The sequence below is a fragment of the Neltuma alba genome, unplaced genomic scaffold (genome assembly GCF_004799145.2).
Source record: "Neltuma alba isolate B1F8T4 unplaced genomic scaffold, ASM479914v2 tig00011734_pilon, whole genome shotgun sequence".
Classification (NCBI taxonomy): Eukaryota; Viridiplantae; Streptophyta; class Magnoliopsida; order Fabales; family Fabaceae; genus Neltuma; species Neltuma alba.
In genome coordinates this window covers 60,709-88,699 of record NW_021636362.1, presented here as the reverse complement: position 1 = coordinate 88,699, position 27,991 = coordinate 60,709, and the positions used below count along the sequence as shown (strand labels likewise).

The window sequence follows — 27,991 nt, the reverse complement described above, 5'->3', positions numbered from 1 at the left end:
TTTGCGTGACTTTTACTCTTACGCAGGTTTCTTGCAATTAGGTTTTCTGGGTTATGAAGCGAGTGTTTCTCAGAGGGAACTTGTCTTGTATATAGAGCAAAGTAGGATGATCGTTAGTCATCAAGGAAACTGTTGAGCTTGGCGAATAATATGGATTCTGCCAGAGGTTGGTTTCAGAAGTTTCATCCAAGGGATAAAATGAGGTCTTCTTCGAAGAAGAAGGAGGGTTCTGGAGGAGGAATCGAAGTTTCAGATGCACAACTAGATGAAGAAGCTCTTTCTAATATAACGAAACAAAAGGTTGCTGCGGCAAAGCAGTACATAGAGAATCATTATAAGGAGCAAATGAAGAGCCTTCAGGATAGAAAGGAGCGGTATGATTCATTTCATGGATGCTAATGACGGTTTGAGATTAAGATTTTGTACGAAAACTTTAACTGATGCAACTTAGCTCCAAGTTTCACTGGGAAAAAGTCTGGTATCTTCTGGCTTTGCAATTCTTTGTTTCCCCTCATTCCTTTTGCATCATATGATAGATTGAGCTCCACATTTCTTTCGAGGAGCATCATCGTCATGCTATAATAATTTGACAGCAACCGTTTTTATCAAGAAAGTTGCTATTTCTGTTAATTATACTTGTATACTATTATTATCATATTATTCACCAAATGGTTAATCGGTAACCACAATGCGCCTTTGTTTGCTCACAGCTTAGTGTTAATATTTCATTCAATTTCAAATTTTGAAAGCATAGCTAAATATCGACTTGTTGATCCAATAACTTCAATGATCATGGCCACCTATTCTCAGGAGGGAAAAAACTTGTAAAAGAGTTCAAGGTCTGGCTGTAACCATCTCTTACTTTAAGATGGCATATTATTGCTGAAAATAGGAATATTAGAATCTTAATATTATCCATTTTTAGTTGTTCGAGCAGAGTATGTAGATCAGTTGCGAGTTCTATATAGTCAATTATGCATCCCATTCTAACCTGAAGCTGACCGTGTGAACTCATTTGTTAACTTTCTTTTACATAGAGTTACCTGTTTGCAGTGTAATGAACGCAAACTATTGAAACTTAGCTCCATTGTAAAGATGGGAGCTGTGAGAAACAATGAGTTAGAAAAGCTGTTGTAAATCTCCGTCAATTTTGGGTGCAGTTGGGAGTGCTAGTTTTTAAGAATATCTGTTCCATGTTTTGTATTTTTTTTTTCCAACTTAGTTCTATTCTATTATATACTTTCTTCTAATCGCAGCACTTGATCTTTATCACATCACGTAATGCGTATTACCCTAGTCAAAGTCCAAAAGAAGTTCCAATTTGAGATGCTGGTTTATTTGAGATTTTCCAATTCAATTGGCGATGGTTATGAAGACGAATGCTTTTCATTGGATCTAGCGTACTATTTTTGGCTCGCAAGCTTGGGCTGCCATCTTGGGTTAAAATTGGATGATTATGTAGAACAAGAGTGCCTATCATTATGTTCAACTTACATTAAGATCTGTTTATATCTGTAACTCTTGCCTTTAAGTCATTGCTATTATTTCATACATTAGGATTTGTATGACCTTTGGAAGAATAGCTATGGAAAAGGACATACTTCTCTTTCTTGTAAGTGGTAACCTGGTAGATGAATCTAGTGGGTCTGAAGATGCCTCTATTATTTTTAATGTGTATAATATTAGCTGCACAAACAAATCAGTTATGCGGTAATAGGTGGTTAACTTTTTTAAACAGTCGAACTATCTTGGAAAAGAAGTTGGCCGATGCTGATGTCTCTGAGGAAGACCAAAACAACCTTTTCAAGTTTCTGGAGAAAAAGGAAACTGAATACATGCGGCTTCAGAGGCATAAGATGGGTGTTGATGATTTTGAATTGTTGACCATGATTGGAAAAGGTGCATTTGGAGAGGTATGTATATGCCGGAGTATGATATGAATAATTTGCTTAAAGCATATAATCAAATTAATTTTTTATTTACTACTTATGTCTTATGAAATATATAGATTCTTACATACTCTCGATTCATTAGATTCACATAAATAATTAAGCTGCTTTTTGAGTAGATATTTTTTATAGGAAAAATACGAGCAGGAAAAAAGAGCCCATGGTGTCAATTGTTAATAATAAGACTTCCCTAATTACATTTACCTTATTTCTGTGTCCATGCTTGCGCGCATGTTAAAAGAAGCTTTTGTTTTTTTTTCTCTTTTGTTTGGTCGGAAATCAATGTAATAAATGATTGTGTTTGTGGATGTGACATCTTATTCTTCATTACTGATCACATTGTTTGATTCTTGGAGTAAAAACTTTTGTTTTATGCTGATAACCCGATTGTTCTCTGAAACATGGAGATTTGTGCAGGTCAGAGTTTGCAGGGAAAAGACAACAGGCCATGTATTTGCAATGAAAAAACTAAAGAAATCAGAGATGCTTCGCAGAGGCCAGGTTTACAATTGTTTTTCTTGCCCTGTTATGTTGTTTCAGTCAAGAACAGTTTTTATGTCCAAGGCTGATGAGATTGTAATGCTTATTCCGAAGCTGGTAATATCTCCAGGTAGAACATGTCAGAGCTGAAAGGAACCTCCTTGCAGAGGTTGATAGCAATTGCATAGTCAAACTTTACTGTTCTTTCCAAGATGATGACTACCTATACCTGATAATGGAGTATCTGCCGGGTGGGGACATGATGACTTTACTTATGAGAAAGGATATCTTGACTGAGGATGAAACAAGATTTTACGTAGGCGAAACAGTTTTGGCTATTGAGTCTATACATAAACACAATTATATCCATAGGTATGAACAAAAAATTCACATAACCTTATGTTAGAATTATGAGTGTTTTTATGGTTGCCATTCACATCAATTTAAAATGATCACATGCTTTATCTGTTTGATACATGAAGTCAGATTTATCTATATGTATATTTTTCTGTTTGCAATAAAGAAGCTTTAGTAAATTTTAGACTATACACTGATCTTTTCAGTATCTTATGCTGCAGGGATATTAAGCCTGATAATTTGTTATTGGATAGATATGGACACTTAAGGCTGTCAGATTTTGGACTTTGTAAACCATTAGATTGCAGCATACTTCAAGAGGAGGACTTGGCCGAAGGTCAGTATGTGAATGGTTCTGCACAGAATGAGGAACATGGATCTTCAAATCGCACACAACAAGAACAATTACAACACTGGCAAAAGAACAGGAGGACACTAGTGAGTTTCCATTGTTACAAGTGCTGTCAACTCTCTGTGATGTAGCGTGTAAAATTAAATGCTTATAATACTAGCTGCGGCAGGTTTGTCAAATATTTGAGTACCCATAATGCACATATCAAACCAAAAGGAAGATCCATTTCTACCTCGATCTGTTTTAGATAAACGCATTATTTTTTACTCTGATTGTGCTCTTATCATTGTAACTGTGTAAGTGTTGCAGGCTTATTCTACTGTTGGTACGCCAGATTATATTGCTCCAGAAGTTCTATTGAAGAAGGGTTATGGTATGGAATGTGATTGGTGAGTTTCGTGCATCTGATTTGTTAAAATTCTTTTCGTTCAATTCTGGTTGATCTTTTCAAAATTTTGTAATTTTGGTTTGACAGTAAAGGTTATTTTAAAGTATCTAGTTAAAAACAATAAATAGTGCTGTGTTAAGGGAAGATTTGCCCAATTGTGAGCTTAACAGCTATGGAGCAGTAAAAGGGGCAAAAAAGTGACACAGTGCCTCTCTACTTTGGTTTTCGAGAGACGATGCCTCTCCACTTATTTTAATAATGAATTGTACCCTGGAATGTCCCCCAATACCGATTCTTAATCCCCTGACAAGCCAGCATTAGCCACTGATCCTCCCTAGTTTGTCCTACAGTTTCCAGGTTATTACCCTTGACTTCTTGTGCTGATTTCCCTTTATTCCAACTTTAAGCGATGAAGGACTTGTCCCTTACAGCGTGAGTTTTACTCCACAGCCCATTATGTCCATCAGGTCCAACCCGCTGCTAATGCTACTATGCACGGCCAAGGTATAAGCGAGTGACGGAGGGCAGAAAAGGGTAAATTATGTGCAGAAAGAAAAGCTCAGGGATTAGGAACTGGTTAAGAGGGGAAAATAAAAGAGAAAAAGAAAGGAGTAGTGATAAAGGGGTAGGAGGGAGCATTTAAAACAGTATTTGATAGGAGATCTAAACGGAAACCTAAGGGAGTAAGGGAAATATTGGTCAATTTTCTGTCAAGAGGGCCAAACTCTGAAAAGTCCTCTTTTCCTTTTTTTAAAGTTACAAGGTTGTATTTAGTTGTTCCCCTAGTGTTTGTTTGCTCAGTAAGGTACTTGAGTGGGTACTCTTGGTTATGTGATTCAATGGGAGAGACTGACTTGCAGTGGGTGTCTTGTAAGCTTTATTACATAGCATAATATCTGTACTCAGCTATTTTGCGTTTTGCCTTCCTTTGTGTGGTATATGTGTCGTGCTAACTGGTTGGGGGGTTCCTATCAGACACATTTTGTCAAGTTTTTCTCTTTCTCCTCTGTAACCTGTGATAAGAAAAAAGGTAAAGAGAAAGTTGGAGAAGGGATCGAGATCACTAAATTGCTAGGGCCAGCACTAAAACAGGCTCAACCACATTCTCCTTTATTTGATTCATTTGATGATCGAATGGAAAAATATTATAAGTTTAGAGGTAAAAAACTGACACAGATCTGGTTCTTGTAAAATTCACAGGTGGTCTCTTGGAGCTATTATGTACGAAATGTTAGTAGGATATCCTCCTTTTTATTCTGATGATCCAATGACAACGTGCAGAAAGGTAATAAATATCTACTATTTGTTGCTGTCTTTTGTAGTTTTCTTCAATTTTTGCCCTAATGTCTACTGGATCACTAGGATGTTTGTCATTGATAAGTTCTGGTTAATATCTTTGCTTTAAATGATAACAAATTATTGGAATGTTTTGTCTTATAGTTTATTCAACTTTTCTTTCTGGATTAGATATAATCAATTTGTGAACCATTTCAACTTATGGTCAGTAGAGACATGGGTGGAGTATTTATTCTTGTCATATTAGCTTATGAACTGTCTATCATCATCGTATGTCTCCCTTCAGCATAATTTATTCATGAAGTTCTTAATTTTCTTATACAGACTGCTTGGGGTTTGGCTTTATCATGGATTGGCTAGTTAACATGATTCATATTGTGTAAGATGAGTCTAAGCCACTGATTTAATGAACAGATTAATGCTTTAAATCCTAGGGAATGAAACCTATGTCCTCACAGGGCTAGACTACTGTGCCTTGTTTGCTAAAGGTTGTACTGGGTGGGACTTTGAAGATATGGAATGTTATTGAGATTTAAAGTACAAGTCAAAGCTAGTGATCTCATTTGAGTCTTTCCCTCCTTGCATCAGCAACTTTTCTGCCCTATATAATGTTTTACTGAGTTTTGTGTGCATTTTGACTTTTCTATTTGAACAGTTTATAAGTTCTTCAAAAAAATTTAGTGAATGCTATTTTACCTGATCTGCCTGTTTCACACAGATAGTAAACTGGAAAACTCACTTGAAATTTCCTGAAGAGGCAATGCTTTCTCCTGAAGCTAAAGATTTGATCAGTAAACTATTGTGTAATGTGAATCAGAGGCTGGGATCAAAAGGTGCAGGTGAAATAAAGGTGTTGTATGGTGTGTCCTATTCTAAATTCTTAGATTTGTTCCGTTTTATAGATTGATATAAAGGTTAATTTCCTGTTCTGCTCTTCTTCAGGCTCATCCATTTTTCAAAGGTATTGAATGGGATAAGCTATACCAAATGGAAGCTGCATTTATTCCTGAGGTTAACGATGACTTAGATACTCAAAATTTTGAGAAGTTTGATGAGGTATTTTATTGCTCCATATTCTTACTTATTTTGGATGGTACAGTCTGAAGCCGTCAATGTGATTCATTATACAAATTGTACCTTTTACATCTGCAGTCCGACAGCTGCAGTCAACCATCCTCTAGAAGTGGTCCATGGAGGAAGGTAATTTCTGTTGGTTGCTTCGCTGCTCCAAATTTTTTATCAACCTTCAGATCTTGCCTCAGCATAAAACTTTCTGTTTGCTGATATGTTCATAAAGCAATATATTGTTTCTATTCTTTTGGAAGGCCCTTTTGGCAAGATAAGGAGGAACAAGGAAAATCAATTGCAGACCATTGTTTGAATCACTTACCTGTCAATTCTTGCGCAGTTCTGCTTTTCTGGAAAGCATTTTTCTTTTTAACTTGCATTTTAGGATGTGTTTTACATGGAAAAGTTGGATAGATAAGACTTAAGGGACTATTTGTCGAAGGCAGGACAATGGCAGTACCCCATCTGCCACAGGCTAGCAAGCTTGTTTGGAATTCCCAAATTTAAAATTTCATTTGTTCTTTCCACTTTAAGGCAAATATTGGTATTGAAAATCGCCTGTTAAGTGTTATAACAGGCAGTCCCTTCTTCGGTTTCATGATATGGACTATGTCCAAAGGTTAAGATTGTAATTGCTGAGACTTTGGATTGTAACGCATATTTTCTTGAAGGTTGCTTGCGAGCTTTTGCTAGTTTGATTATGGGAATACTTAATGCTAGGTTGAGCATTTGCTTCCATGACTTACGGTTGTTAACATTTGCTTCTGGAAGAAAGGGATGTCCCGTATACTCTTTAGTGAAAAGTTGTCTGCTCAAGAAGACACATTGTATTTTAAGTTCCAGTTTTTGGTAGTCCTAATAAGCCAATGTCTATGATGATCATTTTAGCTTAGGTTATATCCTCCTATAGCTCGATGTGATACAAATTTTTATATTCAAGTTTTCAGTCTGTTGCAGCTATTTCCCTGCCCAACCCTTCTTTTTACTCCTCATTTTTTTACAGATGCTTTCATCTAAAGACGTAAATTTTGTTGGATACACGTATAAGAACTTTGAAATTGTCAACGACTATCAAGTTCCCGGAATGGGTACACCTCTTTTCCTCTCTTATAGTGTATTAGTTTATTATTGATAATCTTCTCTATGGGGCCATAATTTGGCTATGGTTTTAATTATTATGCATGTCTGATAGGTATGTCTTATTTAGTAGGGCGTTTTGTCCTAAGTACTGAGAAATTTGTTTGCAAAAGATGAATCAATAGCTTAATTTTCAGACATTGCCACTGTGTAGACCAATCTTGCATTTCCTTTATATAATCTTTCCCTTTTCAGATTTCCAAAATAGATTGTCGACCAAAATATCAAATTTTTGGTTCACATCGATGAGGTAGCTTGTCTTGGCAACGGGGTAGCGTAGAACCTAAACTGGCGGGACATGTTGAAAATTCAAATCCTGATTTTTTATGTGGATGTGCAGATTATATCGTGGGTTAAATCTAAAGGTGTTCAGTTTTATAGTCACAGTCATGCTGATTTTTCTCTGTGCTCTTGCAGCTGAATTGAAAAAGAAAACCTCCAAAGCTAAGAGGCCATCCGTCAAGTCACTTTTTGGTAAGCCCGTAGCTCTTTTTTTTTTTTTTTTTTTAACCATTTTATATCATTTATATAATATTTGTAACTCCTTCGTTTGAAAGTATGCTAAACGGGATTGGCATATGTGATAGATGGCGAGATAGCTGAAACATCAGAAGCCTCCGAGGCTTCTGCGAGCAATGACTCTGCTTAAGGTTAGAAGGTCTTCCTACCCCATTTAGAGTTCATATCGTGGCAAGAAGTGTTCCTCCCCCTAACCAAACAATCTTTTTGATGCATCCAGTCAGACAGCCACAAACTCAAGCCAAGTAATTTAACAGCATTTTGACTCTCCATTGATACAACTTTTTTCAAGCTGTTTTGTGCTTGGACGCACGTGTTCTGGCTACGTACATTAATAGTTATATGGCAGGGCAGATCGAGCGAAGGCAAGAAGAAGAAAGTGCTGAGTGCCCTGTCTAGTGAGTTTCGCGTGGGAGCAGATTGACCTGATCTCTTCAACCCATGTTGAATTAGAGGCTCAACAACAAAAAACAAAGAAAGACTCGCGCTGAATTTGTCAAATTATTAGATTGACTTGGCTTGTGATACATAACTTAGTAAACTATATTCATGACTAGTCTTATTTATTAATTTATAAAGTTTTCTGAAAAACAAAGCATGCTTGTCGAACAATGTTTTTGATCAAAAGAGCTTAGTTTTGTGGCATGATATGTGATTGATATTCATGCACGTAGTTAGTAGTAATATTTTATTCAACTACATTACTTGCATGTATGCAATATAAATTTCTTCTTTTGATGATTTCTAGAAGGGCGTTTTGTCTCGCTTATATGAAGTTTAGCTACTATTGGCTTTGCCCAGTGCGGATTGGAATGCTATTTAGGTGACACTTGTGATCATATTAGTCCGTTTGTGCCCTGTTTGATCCATTCGCTTATAAATAATTTGCTGTGCTGCGCAATCACTAATTAGAAGGTTCTTACGTTGACCCAATACTTTATTAGGAGCAGAAAGTCGAATCATTTTCTGAATTCCAGAGTCATTTTCTCCAGTGTGATATTAGTCTTGTAAAAGAGTTACAAGTTAAAACAAGAGCAGGCAAAGCAGAGAGGGCTTTTGCGGGTGACGTTTGCTTGACGTTGATCATGAAGACTGCAAAAGTGATAGTATTACATGATTCTCATGGAATATTCTGATGCTCCGAGCTAGCAGCCTAGCACTGTCTTGGATTCCTTTCCATTCGGCTGATTGCTCTCTTAAATTAAAAAATAAGTATTAAGAGCTACTAGTATATAACTAATTTAAAAAGATTCATAAAATTAGTTAAGTTGATTACTTATAATAAATATGTATTGACTTTCTTAAACTATCATATTTAATCCTAAATGTATTAGAACTGTCACTTGCCTGAGATATGAATTTGAAAATACAATAAATTGAAATTTTATATTTTTTAGAATCAAATACAATTTTTAACCAAATTTTATATTACGAACAAAAATAATAATATCTTCCCCATTTAAAAAGCATTTTATTTCCGGAAGTCGAGTGTTCAAGCTCTCATGTCTAAACCGATTGCATGATGACATGGCTTTAGTTGACTGCCATGGACGTTTATCAAGTTTTTCTTGCCTTGTAAAAAAAAAAAAAAAAAAAATCAAAAGAAAACATTTTATTACCTGTCGGCGTCCTGTATCGTGTGAGCAGGGAAACGGATCACGCCTGACCCACAATTGACCTCTGCGTATTATCTGTCGGCTAGCTTACGGGGTTAATTACACTGAGGAAAATAATTTAATCCGTCTGTTAATAATTATTTTATTGATGAATATAATGCGTCATGACAATAATTTTTTCCCGAATTTTCGTTGTTATGCAAATAATTTCCTTAATCCTTATAGTATATGAAAACACACACACACGCTTAAAACCTAACCTGTTCAAAGAGCTAAACTTTAAATAGTCATATTGATATGAACGTTCTGCTATTTGAGTTGTTTAAACCTCCTAATCTGTATAATAAACAAAATATTTAATGATTGTGTGTAAGTAATTTAACTTTGACAGTAATGATTGAGTTTTATATATCGAACTGTCGTTGTGGCTTGGTACTGAAGGCATTTGGAGGGTTTCTATGTATGCCACCATTAACCAGAATAAATTACATGGGAGACATCTCTTTCAAGTAAAAAGGTGTTTAACAACTTAATTAATATATTACTCGCGGCAAAACAAACATCGATTTGACTTATTAAATGTATTGGATAGGTATTTGCATTACAGCTTACAGATATAATAATAATTAAATAACTGTCAAAACTACAGGATTATTTAATAACATCTATATGTATAATGTAGGGTGTAATTACCGGCTGCCGTTAATTAGGTATTTGAGTCTATAGATTAATAATTTTTCCTGCATCAACTAGGTATTAAAAATATTGTGAATAATTTCAGTTGGAGGTCAAGTAAGTACTAAATTAAAGCAGCAGGACAGATAAACAAGAGTAACATATTTCAATCTATTCATGTCTTGCCCTATATATTTATGAAAAAGGGAGAATCTCACTAAAAAAAGTCTCAAATTACTAAATCTTAAAATAAAGAATTTTTATAAAAATGTGTTATTATTTATAAGTCCAGTATTATCAAAACTTATTAAAGTACTGTTACTGAATCTAATTTAGGATTTGGTGATTTCAAGTTTTTTTATGTGGATTCTCCCTTTTAAAAATATACTAGCCAGATATATTTATGTTATACGTTTGTTTCCATATTAAAAATTCAATAACTATTATCTTGGAAACTTCTCAATCTCCTGTGAGTGTAAAGACCTCCTCAACGGTGTTAAAATTTAGGAGGTGTTTGGGTAAAAATAAAACCATAGTCTTAAAAGTGATTTTATGATATACGAAGTAAATATATAGAGGAGTTTGTAAAATTTACAGAAAAATGATTTCTAAAAGCATTTTTATAGTTTTCCAAATACTCCCCTTAATTGCAGGTGAGAGCTGTACCGAAGAAGAGCTGAATTGAGAAAAATAAAGTTTAAATTTCACAATACACGTGAATAACTCCCATTGTCAAAAAACATATGCCGGCCTTATATATCCTCACCATAACGTAATCCATGACCTGGAAATTTAAATTATTGAAGTTCCCTGTTGGATGCATAGTCACAGAGCATTAACATATAGATTTCATGTGTGATTAAAAGCAACGATTTCCCCATCAATCAGTTTTTAATTATTGGCATCATACTATTAATTATCATTATTATATTATGATATAGTGGTAGTTGCTCCTTCCCCATCGCCATATATAGTCAAGACAAGACAAAAAAGTCCCTCTTCTTATAATAAACACAAGTTTTGTATCACCCCTCAAAACTTGATGTTCATGTGACGAACGTACACTTGAAAAATCATTCATTAACAATTATTTATATCATAAATCACTATTAAACCAACATGTAATACTTAGCTCCTAGTTCCTCATCTTTTTCCAGATGTCTTGACTATGCCGGCCTTCTTCCCTTGAGCTCAAAATCCCCAGATTTTATTTTACTACTTCCTGTTCTATTTATAGGACCTCGTTTGTATACTGCAAACAAGATCTTATAATTAGGACTGAAAGTAGTATTTTTTAATTTTAAGTCATCATCGCCTTCTTCCTTTATATAAGTAACATCTTCCTCTGCGCTAAACCCTCTCTCTTCCTTTCTCTCTTTCTTTCTTTTGATCGATGAACCTCTGTGATGAAAGCGGGATTTGAGGTGATTCATGGCGATTTCAACATGATCAGACCACATCATATGCATGAATCTTGGGACTACCCGAATAATGTTGGGCTGTCTTCATCAGCTGCAACATCATCATCGATCCAATTTTCAAAGCCACCACCCATTGACACTACCACTCACAATACTGTAAACTTGGCAACAAACGAGTTTTCAGATTGGGTGGAGCATATTACCAAACACCTTGTGGACGACTTGCCAGCTGAAACCACATCTGATCATAACTTTCTTCCTTATAATAACCATCACCAAACAAGGTCGTATTCTCAGGACAACCTCGTAGGCACAGTAGTTTCACCTGTTACGTACCCTAGAAAAGGTCCCTTCATCAACAACGACCTGCAAATTCAAATTCAAACAAATCCAGTAGATCATCACGACCAAAACAATGATGGTGGGTTGCACCTTTTAACACTTCTAATGGAGTGTGCAGTAGCGATCTCAGTGGATAACCTCAGTGAAGCACACAGGGTGTTGCTTGAGCTACCCAAGTGGTCTCACCTTACAAGCCATCCTGTGCAGAGCGTATTGTTGCCTACTTTGCTAAAGCCATGTCTAGCAGAGTAATGAACTCGATGCTCGGAGTATTTTCCCCTCTGATTGATCATAGGAGCATTCACTCTTCATTCCAAGTGTTCAACAACGTTTCGCCTTTCATCAAATTCGCTCATTTCACTTCAAATCAAGCAATTCTCGAAGCAGTGCATTGCTGTGATAATATTCATATTATAGACTTAGACATTATGCAGGGTCTTCAATGGCCAGCCTTCTTCCACATCCTCGCCACGCGAATGGAGGGCCGACCACGAGTTCGAATGACAGGCATGGGAGCTTCGATGGACCTCCTCGTTGAGACAGGCAAACAACTCACGAACTTCGCTAAAAGGCTTGGAATGTCGTTTCATTTCCAACCAATCGCGAAAAAGTTCGGGGAAATCGAGGATGTCTCCATGGTGCAAGTAAGACCCGGCGAGACACTGGCCATTCACTGGCTACAACACTCACTGTACGACGCAACAGGACCAGACTGGAAAACCCTGAGGCTTCTTGAAGAATTAGAGCCAAGAATCATAACCCTGGTGGAACAAGATATTTCAAGCGGCGGGTCGTTCTTGGATCGTTTTGTTGGGTCTTTACACTATTACTCTACTGTGTTCGATTCTCTTGGAGCTTATATGGCCAGTGAGGATCCTAACAGGCACAGGGTCGAACACGACCTTCTGTCTAAAGAGATAAATAACATATTGGCCATAGGAGGACCAGCAAGAAGTGGAGAAGACAAGCATAGACAATGGAGAAGTGAGCTTGCGAGGCATTGTTTTGTGCAGGTTCCGATGAGCCCTAATTCTATGGCTCAAGCTCAACTGATATTGAACATGTTCTCAGCTTCTCATGGCCATGGCTATACGCTTGCTCATGTTGATGGCACACTCAAACTTGGATGGAAGAACACTAGTTTGTATACTGCTTCTGCATGGACATGTTATTCCAATAATGACCTATAGGTAGGTTACTGAAAAAGCTGGAAATTCTTCAATATGCCTTTTTGTATATGATTGTGACGAGTAGTGGGAAATAATGGAAATTACTTGTTGGCTATGGTGGACACTATATAAACTTGTCTTGTGGGTTGCCTTTTCGTTTGACGATGCATGATTTATTTCTCTCAGTCTTGTGTGCTTTTCCTTTTTTCTGTGTAAAGGAAGAAAAGGTGTTGGATTCATGGAGACTAATCTTCAATCAGTTCGTTCGTTTTTTCCCCTTCTCCCCCTTTTCTGGAGTTAAAAAGATATAAATGGGAATGGAATCTTCTTGATGAGATTCTTCCGCTTGTCTCAATCTTTGGATGCTCCCGTGCACATGACCAATCACATTATAACCATCAGTAATACTCCTCTAGTCCTTAATATAAGACCTAATTCTTGAGTTAGTTTTGGTTCTAAATATAAGACCCATATTTCATATTTATCAGTTTTCTCTAAATTACCCATATGGATACTCCCTCAACCATAATTAAGTAAAAAGGGAGATGGGGTATTAAGAAAGATGATTATGGTGTTTTAGGAAAAATGTGTCACTTTTTTTATAATTAACTAACTTACTAACTTCTTAATCTAATCAAATTAGTTAAATGGGTCTTATATTAAGGACTGAAGAAGTAATATTTAAATGCTATATTGCTCCCACAATGGATCCAATTAACCTTATCAGTTTAGGGTGCTCATCAAAATAAAAAACACCATAACTAATTCCTGATTATGATGTTATTACACAACAAATTAAACTAAACCTCATTCCTAAAACCCATATATTTCCACATATAAATTAAAGCTTAGTTTTTTTTTAATGAATGTTAGAAACAATAATGATAACTGTTAGTTGAGATAGTAAGCGATGTCACCTTGTAATGAGTTTGAATATCAGCAAACACATTTATTGTGAGGGTCTTGGCATTTACACTCTCGACCCAACAGATATTAGTTTCAAGTTTTCCCCTCTCTCTTCTGGGGGTTGGGGTTGTTGATATGTTTGTCTTAGATGGACGTGATGATGCTGGACGATGCTGGACGAGTAGTGGAGGGCGTACGTGGCATATTAATTATTCTGGTGAGCTTAATTATTGATGACATTCATATATATTGGGATCAGCTCTGCGTCAAAGTTGCTATATCTAAATCTCAGTGTATCACCATTTGGCCCCATCTGTCTCTAAAAGCTCCTACGAAACCACATCCATGTCTTCCCACCACCAAACCTCCCCTCACTACCTTTTTTTCTAACAATTTGTGTTCTTGATCCCTAATCCATAAAATCATATTCATAAGTAGATTTATCTTTAATGTGAGAATCTTATTAATACATGATTTGTAAGTATTCCCATATAAAAAGTCATTGAACACGGGAGCATGCATATGTCTTAACTTCCATGTGTTTCTGTAAATTCTTGGCCGAAGTTCTTATAATAACTTGGAAAAAAAAACTTTTTCGTGAATTAACACAGTCTGAGAATTTATAGTTATAATTTGTAAGTCTAGTACCACCACCTCCTATTCTAAAATGTAAGATTTAAGGAGGTGTTTGGAAACACTCAAAAGTGTTTGTTAGAAGTATTTTTCTTCTAAACAAGATAAATTTCTCTATATATTTATTTCATGCATTCTATGAAGACACTTTTAAAACTATAGTTTTAGTTCCATCTAAACACCCCATTAATTTGCTAACTGAAGTTACTATTTTTTGTTTTTGAGAGGTATGCATGTTTTCAATTCAAGGAAATATTTATATGTATATATTCATATATATTCGTGCAAATCAATAAACGGGGGACATTCATGAAAGTCTTCATTATTACGTGATGGGGACGCAGCATTAATTGCGGGATGGGGTCATGTCTTGGCTAATTTGTAAATTGCAATAATGGATCCCACGTTTTCCCTCTTATTTCGCACATCATTGCCCTCTTTAATCATAAAATCGTCTGCTTTACTTTTTTATTTTTTTAAATTTCCTAATCAAAATGGCCATGCCTGCGAGGCAAAGGCCATTATTATTATTTTTTAGAAATTATAGTGTTTTATTTATCATGAAGTAAATTATTTTCCCCAAAATTTTCAATAAATTATCAAATGTATAAAAATACGATGTAGCCTTATAGGATAAATGTTAAATAATACTCCTTTAATCTTAAATATAAGACTTATTTTATATTATAAAACTATACTAAAAATTGGTCTTTTTTTTTAAAACTGATCTTATATTTATCACAAAAAACAATTTAACATTAAGGCTCTCTACACTGCAACGGCTTTTAGAATTGGGCCATTGGAGCCCAAGTCTTCACAATTGGGCCATGACAGTAACTCGCCCTTACAGTAAAAATGAAACGAGACTAGAGAGACTTGCTGGAAGCCACAAGATGATGCGACGCTATTGCGATGCAATAAATCCACAATAAGATATTTTTATTTGTCTTCTATTCCTTTATCTCTGTGAATCATAATTTTGGCCAAAAAAATATGAATCATAACTTGTTTTCTACTGAAAAAATTGTTCTTAAAATGACTAAAAATGTGATGATAAATTAAATGCACAAAATATTTCTTCCAGAAAACACTTGGACAGCCCAAACGTGAGTGGCACGGAGAGAGGATATTGGTTAATCCGTCGTATTCGTATCTCGGTCGTTAAAATTGAAAGATTTATGTACTTATTTGGAATTGGGAGTTTAATTTCCCGGCACTAAGCGGTTAAAAATTGGAGAAATTCGTACGAAAAATAACAACTAAGAAAAAGGAAAATTTCAAAAATTACCTCAGAAAAACAGCGATTATTATTATTATTATTATTATGAAAAATCTCCTACGTGCTGTTGGCTTCTCAGTTCCCCATCTCCGTCTTTCTCTCTCTTCCCGTCAGTTTCCGTGTTCTGTCCATCTCTCAACTATTGTTTTGTCGAACTATTAAATTCTCTTCCTATGTGATCGCGCACAGGCTCCACAATCTCGTCTTTTTATTCCGTTTCTTCAAGAATTTGTGCTACCCTCTGCATTTTATTTTATTGGGTCAATGCGCTCCTGTTTTCTGCAAGTTAGGGCTTCAGTCCGTGGCCTGGGCTGATTGATTTGCGTTGTGTGCGGTGCAGAATGTAGGAGAAGGCCGTGTTCTATCATGAATAAAGATTTCATCCCCATTGCTGGAGGATGTTGAAATTTTGATAAACTCGGTTCATTTCGATTTTCTCTTATTCTGGATTTACGCCATAATTCAATTTACTGCTATTTGGATGATTAGATTGGGAAATCTCTTGGGATTTTGATGGAATTTATAAGAAAGCAACGAATTTTGACTGCATAATCAATTAATTCGGCGAATCCGGGGACAATGAGAGTGAGGGTTGCTCTACATGCGGTTGTGTACAATTACGTGTTGATTTCGGAACGAATTTGAGCGGAAAATTCCATTACGTTTGCTGGCTGCGGGGAAGCTGCATTGAAGGCATCATTTTGTCATGGATCATTTGGTTGGTGGGAAGTTCAAACTGGGAAGGAAAATTGGGAGTGGTTCTTTTGGGGAGCTTTATTTAGGTATTAATATTTCATTTTTGTTAGATTGCAACTTATTTTTGTGTTCTTATATCGCTTTAAACATATTCCAGGCGTAAATGTGCAAAATGGAGAGGAGGTAGCCGTTAAGCTGGTACGTCAAGTTTTACCTTTTATGTGACTTGATGGGGAAAAATGCTTTCATGGTGGAGTCTGTTATGAATTTCCAGAGACTGGTTACTAGTTTTCTTTACGAATGTGCTAATTTTGGCTATCTTGAATGTGTGTGCATATGATCAAGATCACCGTTATTTTAATTTGTTGAACCTCGCATTTATGTTTGTTCTCTATGTTATACCATGTCCAGTGGATATCTGTTGTGCTATATTTAGACGCTTTAACATTGGCGCTAGGGTTAGTAAAGTGCATCTTCATTTTTCAACCATCGCATTTATGGTCCGTCTGAAACATTCCACGAAATTTGGAGATATGGTTCATTTCTATATTCATAAAGAAATGAAACCTCTCTCTCCACTAGTTGGATTGCACAGAAGTTTTATAAGAAATCAGTGAGATCTCAATAAAGATTGAAGTAACATGCAAAATGCTACATTGTGTCTTCTCTTTATCTTGTCTACAGTCTTTGTCATATCTTTCCTTTTGTTGTTTTACAAGAGAAGAAAATTCTTATATCTGTTAATAGCATCAGTATATCCATGTGTCACGAATTGATCTGCTGCTAGTTCTTGACTGCCTCTTTCTCCTTCAAAAAATTTCAGGAACCTGTGAAGACCAGGCATCCTCAACTTTTCTACGAGTCAAAATTGTATATGCTTCTTCAAGGAGGAAGTAAGTCTGGAACACTGGGCCTTTCGAAGCGTTTGATGATACAAGCTTGAAGGGAATCCCTTTTCAGTATTCTCTATGCTGAACGCAATTTTTTCTAAAAAAAGTTTTTTTTTCTTTTTAAATCTGGAGTTTAATCTGATTGATGTCTAGACTCTAGAAACTTCTGTTGATGAAATCAGATTCAGAATCATCTAAACCCTGTGTTTGAAGAAAAATAATAAAGGGAAAATTTTCAGTAAACAACTTGGGTTTTTCCTTTGAATAATCTAGTATGGTTCTTCCTTAATGAAGCGGGGATTCCCCACATCAAATGGTTCGGAGCCGAGGGAGACTATAATGTTATGGTTATTGACCTTCTTGGACCAAGTCTGGAAGATTTGTTCAACTATTGCAATCGGAAATTCACATTGAAGACTGTGTTAATGCTTGCTGATCAATTAGTAAGTCTAGTCGGCAATTGTGCACCTAGTGTTCTTAAATAGTAACATCATCATTTAAATTTTACTTCATATTATTGTTTATTTTCAGATTAACAGAGTTGAATATATGCATTCAAGAGGTTTTCTTCACCGTGATTTAAAGCCTGACAATTTTCTTATGGGCCTAGGACGTAAAGCAAACCAGGTATGTTATTTTTGTTAAGAAGCTTGCTTTCTAGTTCTTTCTTTCTTTTGCGTCGGTCCTCACACTAGGCAAAAGATTTTAATTGTTGTTATGATGATTTACTTATGAAATATGAATGAAAAGGAATCACGCATTGTAGTAATTTGCATTTGATGAATACATATGGTTGGTTGATTGGAATTAAAATATGTTAACTACTCTCCCAGGTTTGAAATATAAGATAAACTTTACCCATTTATGTTTATTAAGAAATTAGTTAATATCATTTTAAAACAATAAATATGTAAGGTATGTATTTTTTCCTCAAATATACCCTTATTAATGAAGAGAATAAGTAAAAGATGCACTAAATGAATCAAAAAGGAAAGAGAATATATAAGAGTAAAATTGGAAAAAACTCATTAAATGCTTAGACAAAAGTAAATGTTATCTTATTAAAAAAAAATCCAAGCCCTTCCAACAAAGTTTAGCTTATATTTTGTACCGGAGGGAGTATAATATATCCTAATTGGTAGCAGTTCCTCTTTTTGATTGGTTCTTTTTCCTTCTTTTTTTTCTTGATTTACCAATAAGAGAAAATTACTAGAGGAGAATCTGATGTTAGAATTGTGGGGAAGGAATATTCGTTGGTCTTCATAGAGGTGAAAACAAGCCGGGAAGATATAATCTATTACATTACCGTAGAAAGAAATGAGATTGGGAAAGAGGAAGAAGAAGAATGGAATTGGAGAAGAAGAGAGAATACAGAAGAGAGGAAGAGAGACGGAAGAGCTAGACAAAATAGGGGATCACTATCCAGTAGCCAAACATATTACATTTAGTCCCTAATCCCTAATCCGTAACAAGTAGCTCTTACTCGACCTAATTATGGGATAAAAACCCTGTGAAAGACTGCTTTAGCGTGGCTGTTGGTCATTGTCACTCGGTTCTCATCACTAATGTATTTCTTCTCTCGTATCTTTTAGATGTTCTTGGAGAATCTTCTTTAATATATTTCTTCCTTTTATTTTCTATTGTAGGACAACGAAAACTAAAATGAAATTAAATGGATCCTTAGATTCTGATAAGGAGATTTAGATACATGCGCAAATATTACATCTACTAACTATCTTGGAATCTTGTTGTGTACCTAATTTCAGGTGTACATAATTGACTATGGCCTTGCAAAGAAGTATAGGGATCTTCATACTCATAAGCACATACCATACAGGTAAACTTTGTCTTGCTTATTACAAGGTACTAAGGTGTACTGGTTTGAGTGAGCAAATGCGAGCATGCATGTGCATGTATGTATGTATGTGTCTTCCTAAGTTCGGGCAATTGTTGGCTGAAAAAAAAGGTTTAGGTAACTAATTTTGATCGTTTTTACCAACAACCACATACATAATTTGAATCGATCATTATACCTTTTCTCATTGATACTAACATATAACATGAGTAATATCAATCAAATAATCAACTCTATAATCAACAAAAATTATGGAGTCATGAGATTTTAACATCAATTTAATTTAATCTTAATATAGAGTTTATGATGGTAGTGTTTGTATGAAATAAGCAAGCGGTTGTGCAGTGTCTTATGAAGCGCGCACACATTTTTGATGAACCTCAAATGTTGTAAGTTTCAAACTGTACCCTTCGAAGGCCATGGTGGAGCAAAATCAGTTTCTAAGTTGACATCTAAGGAGAAGGAAGCTTGTGGCAGCATGCTGGACAGCTCTGAAACGATCAGCAATGGGGTGTCAAATTGGGGGGGGGGGGTTAATGAGGAGACTGTTTAAAGAGTCTCCGTGATTGCCACATCTGCCATTATGCCTAGCTTTTTATTTGTGGGACCAAATCATGCTTAGTTTTTTGCGCCTTTTATGTTCATTTGTGTCAGTTACGTTCATTTATGGCTAGTCTTTGCGTTGTTGTGTCAGTTAGCGTGTTGGCTACATTCTGGTTGCATAAATGGCTGTGGGAAGGACGTGATGAAAGCTTATGATAATATGCTTGTGTTGTGTGGAGATTCTCCAGACTCTAGGATCGTTTTTAGTCAAGATTCTCGCTCAATGTAACTTCTAAAGATTCTTTCAGACCTTAAACTCCCTAGCCCTATATTGGCTCTGGGCTTTTAATCCAAATCCTCCTTGATTGCTTTATTTTGAGTGTCTATTCTTCTCAACATTTTTATTCTGGTGCCTTCCCACAGCTCACTATGAGGTTCTTTCCTTTCAGTATTTTTTGTTTTAGTTCAAAAACCATGTTATGTATTCCCCATAAAATTTGCACTAGAATTTGTTTTTCCTCTTCATTGAAACTGATGTTTTTATTGTGAAGGGAAAACAAGAACCTCACTGGCACAGCTCGCTATGCAAGTGTGAACACTCATCTTGGAATTGGTGAGTGATATCTTTCGCTGATTTTTCTTTTTCCTTTTTTGCATTGACTACCAATGCTGCAACTGAATTTCTGGATAATTATGACTTACGTATATTAATTTTTACTTTACGGGAAGAACAAAGCAGAAGGGATGATCTGGAATCTCTTGGTTATGTTCTCATGTACTTCTTAAGAGGAAGGTTGGGCTCATGTACCATTCCTACTGGATCTTGGATTTAATTACAATATCTTACTATCTGCTTTCTTAAGTCTTTTTTTTTTCCTTTAGTCTTCCTTGGCAGGGACTCAAGGCTGGCACGAAAAAAACAAAATATGATAAGATTAGTGAGAAGAAGGCATCAACTCCTATAGAGGTATCGTGACTAGTTGGATCTGTGTCTGTTTGCTCTAGACTTGTGAAATTTTATTTTCCTCTAGAACTAGAGTTTTGAACCAGGTTGGATGTTGACTAATTTCCCTCACTTAAATTTTAAGCAGATTAATTGTTAAAATTAAAATCAGATGGTAATTTGCTTGAAGGTTGAGGATAGACTGAATTATCTACATCTTTCCCAATCTTAATTTAATCTTTTAAAGTGGGATTAGTTCAATTAGATATTTTATTTCGATTGTCAATTTGTCTTCACTACATAAACTTTTCCTCAGCCCTAGGAGGACCTATGATGCCCTGGTAGTCGCAAAGACAGGCCAGGCTTTGAGGGTCATCCGTCTCGTGAAATAACTTTTGCCTTTGCATGTGAATACCAGCACACCTTATGTATCTTATGTATTTGAACCATGTTTAATTTTGACTGTCTACTGTTTACTTAGATCACCTGAATGGTCTCTCTGGTTGATTTTCACTTTGATTAAGTTTTCATCCTATATTCCATTGCATTCATTCGAGCATTACATGTACATTTTCCCCTCTTCTCTCTTGTCACTTTTCTGAATTTTAATGGTCTCGTTGTTCCATTGCTATGTTGGTAATTTATTTGCATTTGTCTACAGGTTCTCTGTAAATCATACCCATCTGAGTTTGGATCTTACTTCCACTATTGCCGATCATTGCGTTTTGAGGACAAGCCAGATTATTCGTATTTAAAGAGACTTTTTCGAGACTTATTTATTCGAGAAGGTCTTTTACCCTTGTATCTGATTCTAATTTGGGTACTTCTTAGTATATTCTGCTGGAATATTTTGTGCAGTCAAGTACTGAAAAATGCTTGACTTTGTCGCTGCAGGCTATCAGTTTGACTATGTTTTCGATTGGACCATATTGAAATATCCACAGATTGGTTCTAGCTCTAGAGGACGGGTTGGTACTTTAATATGTTGCATGCATGGATTTTTTTCCCCCATAGGTCTCTCACTGTAGTTGTTGCTCCATCAGCACGGCAGTGGCAAAGCAGCTATGAATGCAGGACCATCTGTGCAAAAGCCGGAAAAGATGTCAGGTCTGCTGAGTCAAATATGACCTTGAAATTCTTATCCTAGTATATCTTATTGAGTTTATTCATGCGTGTGGTGGAATTCTGAGTTATTTTTGGCTTGCTCAAAGAATATTATCTGAATGCATTAAATTATCTTGTCTTTCTGTTCATCTCTTTCATGAAAGTACTTTATATCTTCTGAAATGTGAATTGCATAATATCCTTGCTCCTGCAATTGCATCTTTCAGTTGGGAAAGATCCTCGAGAGAAATTCTCTGGCACTGTTGAAGCATTCTCCAGGAGAAACCCCCCAAGCTCTAGTCCTCGGGGTGATCAAACTAGGCAAAGGATGTTTGAGGATGTACAGCAACATAAGGATATGGTAATTTTCTTGTCCTTTTTTCCCAAGTAGAAAAGATGAATCTTCATCTGAAATTTTCCTATGGGAAGTTTTATTGACCTGGCTATCTAGTCTGTATGGATGCTTGCGGAGCATGATGCATGATAATGCATTCCAGGATCTTTAGTAGCGTGATATAGTTGTGAACCACCAATCATAGGGCAAATCATGGATCTTCCATCAATCCTTTGATTTAAAAATCGGAAATGGCGATGAAATGGAAATTTGTTAAAAGAATAGACATAAACTCTTAAGAGCAATAACAATTTTTTTTTGGGGGGGGGGGGGGGGAGAGTATTTATGAAAAACGAGAGTTCTGTTTGGGGTGGAGGTCGAAGTTGCACGATGCTTTTTTTCTGATTTTTGGATGGTGATAGCTTTGATTCTATTCTACTCGCATGGGTTCAAAAAGCAATGACTTTTAACTTTTGAACCTGTGAGCACCCATTTCGTTTGATTTGTCCTTCCTAAAAGTTCTCGTGTGTGTGTACAAATTTGCATTTTTCATTGAAATTAATTTATGCGGTCTTTTATGTCCTGTGTCATCAGCACCGTGAACAAGAGAAGGTACACAGTTCTGCTCGATACGGAAGCAGTTCAAGGAAAGCCCTCATCTCATCAAACAAGCCGAGTTCGTCGGCTGACCACAGTGATACTCGTACTGGTCGGCTGACTACAAGCAGTAGCCGCCCTTCTACCACACGCGCCTTGTATGAGAGCAAACAACCAAGTTTTACTCGCAATACATCTTCTAGAGGCAATCGTGATGATCCTCTTAGGAGCTTTGAGCTTCTCTCTATCAGGAAGTAAGGGGCTTCCTTTTCTGCCTGAGAAATTTTCTAAATTCTGATGCACTTGAAATGCTAGATCACTTTTTGAGTGATCTCAAGAACTTTGGAATCAATCATGTACATGGGATAGTACTGAAGCAGTGCATGGTCACATTGCCCAGATGAAATCATTTCACGACCAGAATGGTTTCCCGCCCCCCGGAGCGTCTTCGCAAGATTTCTCAGCCCCGGTAACATGTTTGAAACATGCTGGAGTGAGAACTCAGCCAGGATTCTTTCTTCTGGCCTTTCTACAGGAAGGAACTTGTGTTTACTTGTTCAATTTCTTTTCTTGGTCATATAGAAGATGAAACTCGAACCGTGGCAAGTCCTGTCTATGATATACGGTTTTGCTCGCTCGCAAGTAGAGCTGTCTTGGCATGCGAGTATGCGACTCATGCTTGAATGAATTTTCTTCCCAAATTTCAAGTATTTTTTTTCCAATATGAATCCTTTTTTAAGACTAATAATTGGTAATGAAAATATTATATCTGTTTTATATTTAATTATTATGGAATAGAAATATCAAAATTGAAAAAAAAAAAGATTTTATTGATTTAAATTATTCATATTAAATATAAATATTTTCTAATCGTCCCAAAGATGGGCTGAAAATTAACATTATCAACAAATTTGACTGATGAACTAGTCACATTTTTGGGCCCCCGGTAAGCGCTATATTTTTGGTGAAAAGTATTGTTATTTTTTCCTAAAATGGAGTAATTAATAATTATGAATTTCTTTTCGGATTCTCAAAGCAAGCTTGATAATGTTATGAATATAAAATCTATATAGATGTTCATATTTTTCTCATTTGTATTATCCCATAATCATCTTCTATTACCATGGATATTATAGATTTGACTAAAGTTAAGGTTGTAAAATTGTGTATATAAATAGAGAGCGTATATCATATGCTCAGTATCTCAAAAGTAAATAAGAACAATTTTCTCATTTTCTCTTCTCTTCAATTCTCTACTCATCTATAATCCTTTTATCTTGTTAAATATCTCATGATTCCATTATTTTCATAATAGATAAAACAATATTCACCCCAATATTGTTTTTTTGGGAACAATCCTCGCGGGCACGCTTTTGAAAGAAGATTAGGGGGCCACTGAGGATCTTAACGACCTTGAATATATTTTGTTTGCCCAAAATTACATATATGGCAGTCTACATGGCAGACTGGCAGTGATTGATTCCCAAGAGTTGCCATGTGCAGGGAAAAATAGGAAGGCCTATGGCATTGAGGGTCATTATCAATTACCAAGGCATGAATTTAATAGGTACAAACGAGAAGCACTAAACAAACAAAGGAAGATCGAGTCGGCATTTCAATTCACAAAATCAACATCAAATTACGCTATTTGTGAATAGAGCTATTCGTTCAATCTCCTATCGCACTAGCATCTCTTAGAATCCATCTACTACTTAACAATAAGCTCTCACATTCAGAACAGATTCCTTGATAAAACAATAATTTCAAGTGAACCCATCAAATCCCATAAGAGAAATTGAGCCCAAGGATTCTAGCAGACGGCATTGTGTTTGAAAATCCCGTGAACTCAACACAGAAAATTATGGGTTTCTTAGAGATGCCAAACGTTTCTCTAGGTCATCAACGCCCGAGCTGAAACATACAATTTCCAAGGTCAAGGAAATTATGTGTTTATTCACAAGCAAAACAGCTTCAATTATATCGATATAAAATATAAAAATGTTAGGAAATGATACTATTCACAAACAATAAATAGTGCTGCCAATATAGGATTTCATATAGATGTACAAGGTCTACCCCGGTTTGTATTAGTAAACAAGGAGCAAGCAACAGTAAATCCTTAACGATTTAGACAATGTACATGGAATCTCAATCTCTTAAATAAATTCTTAACCCAATAATAATGACTTGAATAAATGTTACAAATTCATATGGTACATACCTGCTCGCATTTTCAGAACTCTTTGTTGCAATTCTTCCTTTAGGAGCCGCTGACAACTGAACGAAAAGTTAAAATACAACCCAATTAGATTGAGCACAGAAACTAAGTGAAAGTAACAGAAGGTGAGTCATGAAATTTATAACACTTGATTCCAACCTGCGAGGCCACATCCACGCCAATTTCATCAAGCACCTGCCAAAATTGAGAGACGAGTAGAATCAGTTTCATTTTTGATAAAAGTCATTGTTTCCCCTTAAGAAATTAAAATCTTAAAGTCGGTGCCCAGCCCGACTCCACCCAGTAACTATTACTACTAAACATTTGGAAACTATGACAAACCAATTCATACAAACTTCAGAAATAAAATTGTCATTTCAAATCTTGAGAATAAAAGACGAAGACACAATGCAGATATGCCGTGCCAATTTCCTTTTTGCTTCTTTTTTTTTTTTTAAAAAAAAATCTCAGATTTGTGGGGAGCAGTACAAGGATGATAAAAACAAGAGTGTTGCCTTGCTTCATTTGAGACAAACTGGCCACTCAAGTGTACATAGCAGGAACCTTTTAATGATTAGGGAAGTTATTCCAGTACAAATTCTGGCAGAAGTTACAGAATATAACAGAGACTAACATGCAATGAAAGAAAATACTTGAACGAAGGTACCTGGTTTGTCAGGTCTTCAGTCTCCTCTTCAGCTTCATCATTATCCAATGCATCATCTATGGCATCTGACATCATTTCAGTCTGCATGATAAACCATTAAGATCCATAAGCTGAGATAAATGAAAAACAATGATTTTCTATATTTTTCCTCCTCACAAGTGAATCTACTGAAGTAAAAGAGTCATCTTACAGTCATATCCATCTGCGCTGATTGTTTCTGGAAGTCTCGTAGAACTTTTGCTTGCTTTGCAGGTTCCATTTGCTGCAAAAGAATATCCTAGTTTTAGCATGGGAAGTGAAAAACAATCCAAAAGGTCCTTTATGGACTTCAATGTCAATGTTCCGCTCTGGAAGAACAGCTTCTATCATCACTGCTGTCCAGATGCAGCCTGTTGCCTTTTAGATTATCCTAAAAAACGGACAACTCCATTGGGTGCATATCTGTAGTCCTACTTCTTTCCTATGCGTGTGCAAGTGATTGCAAGGAAGTGGAGGAACACTACCTTCTACCATATACGGGATAAAAAAAGAAAACATAAACTTGACATTCATGTTCTGATCATCCTATCCTACTCTAGAAACTTCACTCTAACAAACTGTGCAACAACTCCAACCTTATCCTGACCAGCTCAAATTTTGTACAGAATTTGCTAATCACTCTTTTGGTAAAATATCAAAATGCATTTGCTCATTTCATTGAAATTGCACTGCCACTCACAGATCACAGAAAGCTTTCTTCTATTTCTTTTCTTAAGGAGGGATGATAAAAACCAAACAAAGCAATGCACAATGGCACAATATACTAGAGTTGGAACAATTATATACACAGACATGCACTGGCATCCAAATAAAATCAAAAATGCTACCTTATTCATAGCTGCCATTGCCTTACTAGCACCTTTCATACCAACAGCAACAGAAGACTGGGCATGCATCGCCTGCAGGAAATTGCAAACATAGCTAAGATCACAGAACATCTATCTGCTTCTTGCTGCATCACAAAAACCAGGATTCAACAAGTTACCTGTGTGTGAGTTGCTATGCCTCTCATCTGAGCTCGACTACCTTGAAGATTAGCAATTTGTTGCCTAAGCCTAACCAATTGGCGAGCTAAAACTTTAGTTGCTGCCTGCAAATTGCATGGGCAAAGGAGATACAAGGCATATTAACAATAGATCAAGATGACAAGAGTTGATCTGCAGAAAATCAGCATGGGACAAAATTATTGATAATGCCGATCACACCTCGTTGCCAGTCTTGGCAGTTCTCTTTATTTCGGCGAGAAGCTTTTTTTCCTAACAATGTAATAGCCTTATTAGCTGTGACAACAAAAGTTTAGAAAGAGGATCATCATTCGTAATATGTTTGACAGTTTGACATACTTCCAATTGTAATGCTCCAATTTCCTTCTCGATGCCTGAAGTATACATAAGACCAAGAAGAACTGTTAACATAAATACGAACCAGCGCTTGTTAATGTAGTGAAAAAGTGAAAATTTACCCCTAGTAGCGTGTGCCATTTCTCGCTTACTCTCCCTAAGAGCCTCTGGATAAAATAAAAAGGCGAACAAATGACATAAGAGCATAGGTTTCACTAAAATTTAATACGAGACATCACTTCTGCCCCCGCCGGGGACCCAAAAGAAATGAACTTTATGCTATAAAAAATATATGAAGACCTAACATCAAAGTGAACAATCAACCCAACAAAAATATATTCAAATAAAGAAAACAAAAGAAGAAACGAAAAAAATATAAGATAGTGATAATTGAGCAATGGTAAGTTGATTTGCTCAGGGAAGAATATGAACATAACAAAAGAGGAGGAATCAAAGATCGGGCACAAACCTTTGGCCGTGGGTTTCTTGGTGAAGATGTTCATGGCGCCAAACGGAATGGTCAATACGGAAGCTCCTCGAAGTCTTCGTCAAAGGTAATTCCAAATTATTTAGAGAAAAGCTCCAGAACCATAAGCCAGAAGTAGAAGAGAAGGATCCTGGAACTCACGTCGCCGTATTTTATCTCTCTTCCTCCCGCGTCTCTGTTATATAGGTTCGGACTTGGGTTACTTAATCCAATATCTGATTTATGAAGTACCTACCTGGCCATTTTTACACTTTTGAACGGAGACCCTTTGAGATTCTGCGAATCACGAATGGCCCCTCAACCACCATGTTTATTTATAAAGATCACGGCTGACGATTATTGGTTAGATCAATCCCTACGAAACAAAATGTCTCCTCCTAATGATTATGGGTTCTATTTCAATAAAGCCCAGCTCGGGCTGCTTAATTTCTAATTTTTTTAAAATTCATTTTGTATATAAATAATAATAATAATAATGCGATACCCCGAGAAAACGCCGTGCATATGCAACCCAATCAATAAATCTTGGCGTTAAAATATCTCCATATTCTCTAAGAAGTGGAGTATTTATTATGTGGGCCTGATGAACAAGTTAGCTAGCGTTTGTTAACTTCTGTAAATGCAAAGTTAAAAATAACGGTTTATTTTCATATAACAAAATCCTTAATAATTTTAAGGGAAAACTAATCTG

At 36.0% G+C, this 27,991-nt stretch overlaps 3 protein-coding genes and 1 pseudogene across 3 annotated transcripts; 3 read left to right on the top strand and 1 right to left on the bottom strand.

Moving 5' to 3' along the window:
- The first annotated feature begins 150 nt into the window (after nucleotides 1–150).
- LOC114717366 (serine/threonine-protein kinase tricorner-like) lies at nucleotides 151–8,091 on the top strand. The gene is made up of 16 exons (XM_028902487.1): nucleotides 151–374; nucleotides 1,038–1,104; nucleotides 1,584–1,612; nucleotides 1,739–1,913; nucleotides 2,367–2,450; nucleotides 2,560–2,801; nucleotides 3,008–3,224; nucleotides 3,448–3,527; nucleotides 4,727–4,811; nucleotides 5,541–5,672; nucleotides 5,765–5,878; nucleotides 5,975–6,022; nucleotides 6,894–6,978; nucleotides 7,445–7,501; nucleotides 7,615–7,677; nucleotides 7,767–8,091. The coding sequence occupies exons 1-15, from the start codon at nucleotides 151–153 to the stop codon at nucleotides 7,674–7,676; spliced, it is 1,701 nt and encodes a 566-aa protein (XP_028758320.1). The 3' UTR covers nucleotide 7,677; nucleotides 7,767–8,091.
- Nucleotides 8,092–10,926: 2,835 nt separating this feature from the next.
- On the top strand, nucleotides 10,927–12,888 carry LOC114717358 (protein SCARECROW-like; annotated as a pseudogene).
- A 2,789-nt stretch (nucleotides 12,889–15,677) lies between these two features.
- On the top strand, nucleotides 15,678–23,273 carry LOC114717359 (casein kinase 1-like protein 10). Its single transcript, XM_028902481.1, has 15 exons — nucleotides 15,678–16,162; nucleotides 16,238–16,369; nucleotides 16,441–16,481; nucleotides 17,107–17,176; nucleotides 17,468–17,616; nucleotides 17,705–17,800; nucleotides 18,940–19,010; nucleotides 20,123–20,184; nucleotides 20,301–20,364; nucleotides 20,454–20,538; nucleotides 21,176–21,302; nucleotides 21,409–21,482; nucleotides 21,558–21,621; nucleotides 21,846–21,979; nucleotides 22,547–23,273. Exons 2-15 carry the CDS (start codon nucleotides 16,294–16,296, stop codon nucleotides 22,805–22,807), a joined length of 1,374 nt encoding a protein of 457 aa, XP_028758314.1. The 5' UTR covers nucleotides 15,678–16,162; nucleotides 16,238–16,293; the 3' UTR covers nucleotides 22,808–23,273.
- An 861-nt stretch (nucleotides 23,274–24,134) lies between these two features.
- On the bottom strand, nucleotides 24,135–27,524 carry LOC114717360 (vacuolar protein sorting-associated protein 2 homolog 3-like). Its single transcript, XM_028902482.1, has 11 exons — nucleotides 27,283–27,524; nucleotides 26,936–26,980; nucleotides 26,817–26,851; nucleotides 26,679–26,729; nucleotides 26,459–26,563; nucleotides 26,301–26,372; nucleotides 25,625–25,696; nucleotides 25,435–25,515; nucleotides 24,927–24,962; nucleotides 24,771–24,826; nucleotides 24,135–24,460 (listed from the first exon to the last, which is right to left on the bottom strand). Exons 1-11 carry the CDS (start codon nucleotides 27,314–27,316, stop codon nucleotides 24,409–24,411), a joined length of 639 nt encoding a protein of 212 aa, XP_028758315.1. The 5' UTR covers nucleotides 27,317–27,524; the 3' UTR covers nucleotides 24,135–24,408.
- Between the last annotated feature and the right edge of the window lie 467 nt (nucleotides 27,525–27,991).

What these genes read in the sequence shown, in the direction of transcription:
- LOC114717366 (XM_028902487.1), top strand. Translation starts at nt 151, where the DNA reads ATGGATTCTGCCAGAGGTTGGTTTCAGAAGTTTCATCCAAGGGATAAA. An exon ending in CCATTGTAAAGATGGGAGCT is followed by an intron (nt 1,105 to 1,583) that starts GTGAGAAACAAT and finishes TTGGAAGAATAG; the next exon opens with CTATGGAAAAGGACATACTT. An exon ending in AGATGCTTCGCAGAGGCCAG is followed by an intron (nt 2,451 to 2,559) that starts GTTTACAATTGT and finishes TAATATCTCCAG; the next exon opens with GTAGAACATGTCAGAGCTGA.
- LOC114717359 (XM_028902481.1), top strand. Translation starts at nt 16,294, where the DNA reads ATGGATCATTTGGTTGGTGGGAAGTTCAAACTGGGAAGGAAAATTGGG. An exon ending in AGGAGGTAGCCGTTAAGCTG is followed by an intron (nt 16,482 to 17,106) that starts GTACGTCAAGTT and finishes AAAAAATTTCAG; the next exon opens with GAACCTGTGAAGACCAGGCA. An exon ending in CATAAGCACATACCATACAG is followed by an intron (nt 19,011 to 20,122) that starts GTAAACTTTGTC and finishes TTTATTGTGAAG; the next exon opens with GGAAAACAAGAACCTCACTG.
- LOC114717360 (XM_028902482.1), bottom strand. Translation starts at nt 27,316, where the DNA reads ATGAACATCTTCACCAAGAAACCCACGGCCAAAG. An exon ending in TTGGAGCATTACAATTGGAA is followed by an intron (nt 26,730 to 26,816) that starts GTATGTCAAACT and finishes TTACATTGTTAG; the next exon opens with GAAAAAAAGCTTCTCGCCGA. An exon ending in AGTTCTGAAAATGCGAGCAG is followed by an intron (nt 24,461 to 24,770) that starts GTATGTACCATA and finishes TGTATGTTTCAG; the next exon opens with CTCGGGCGTTGATGACCTAG.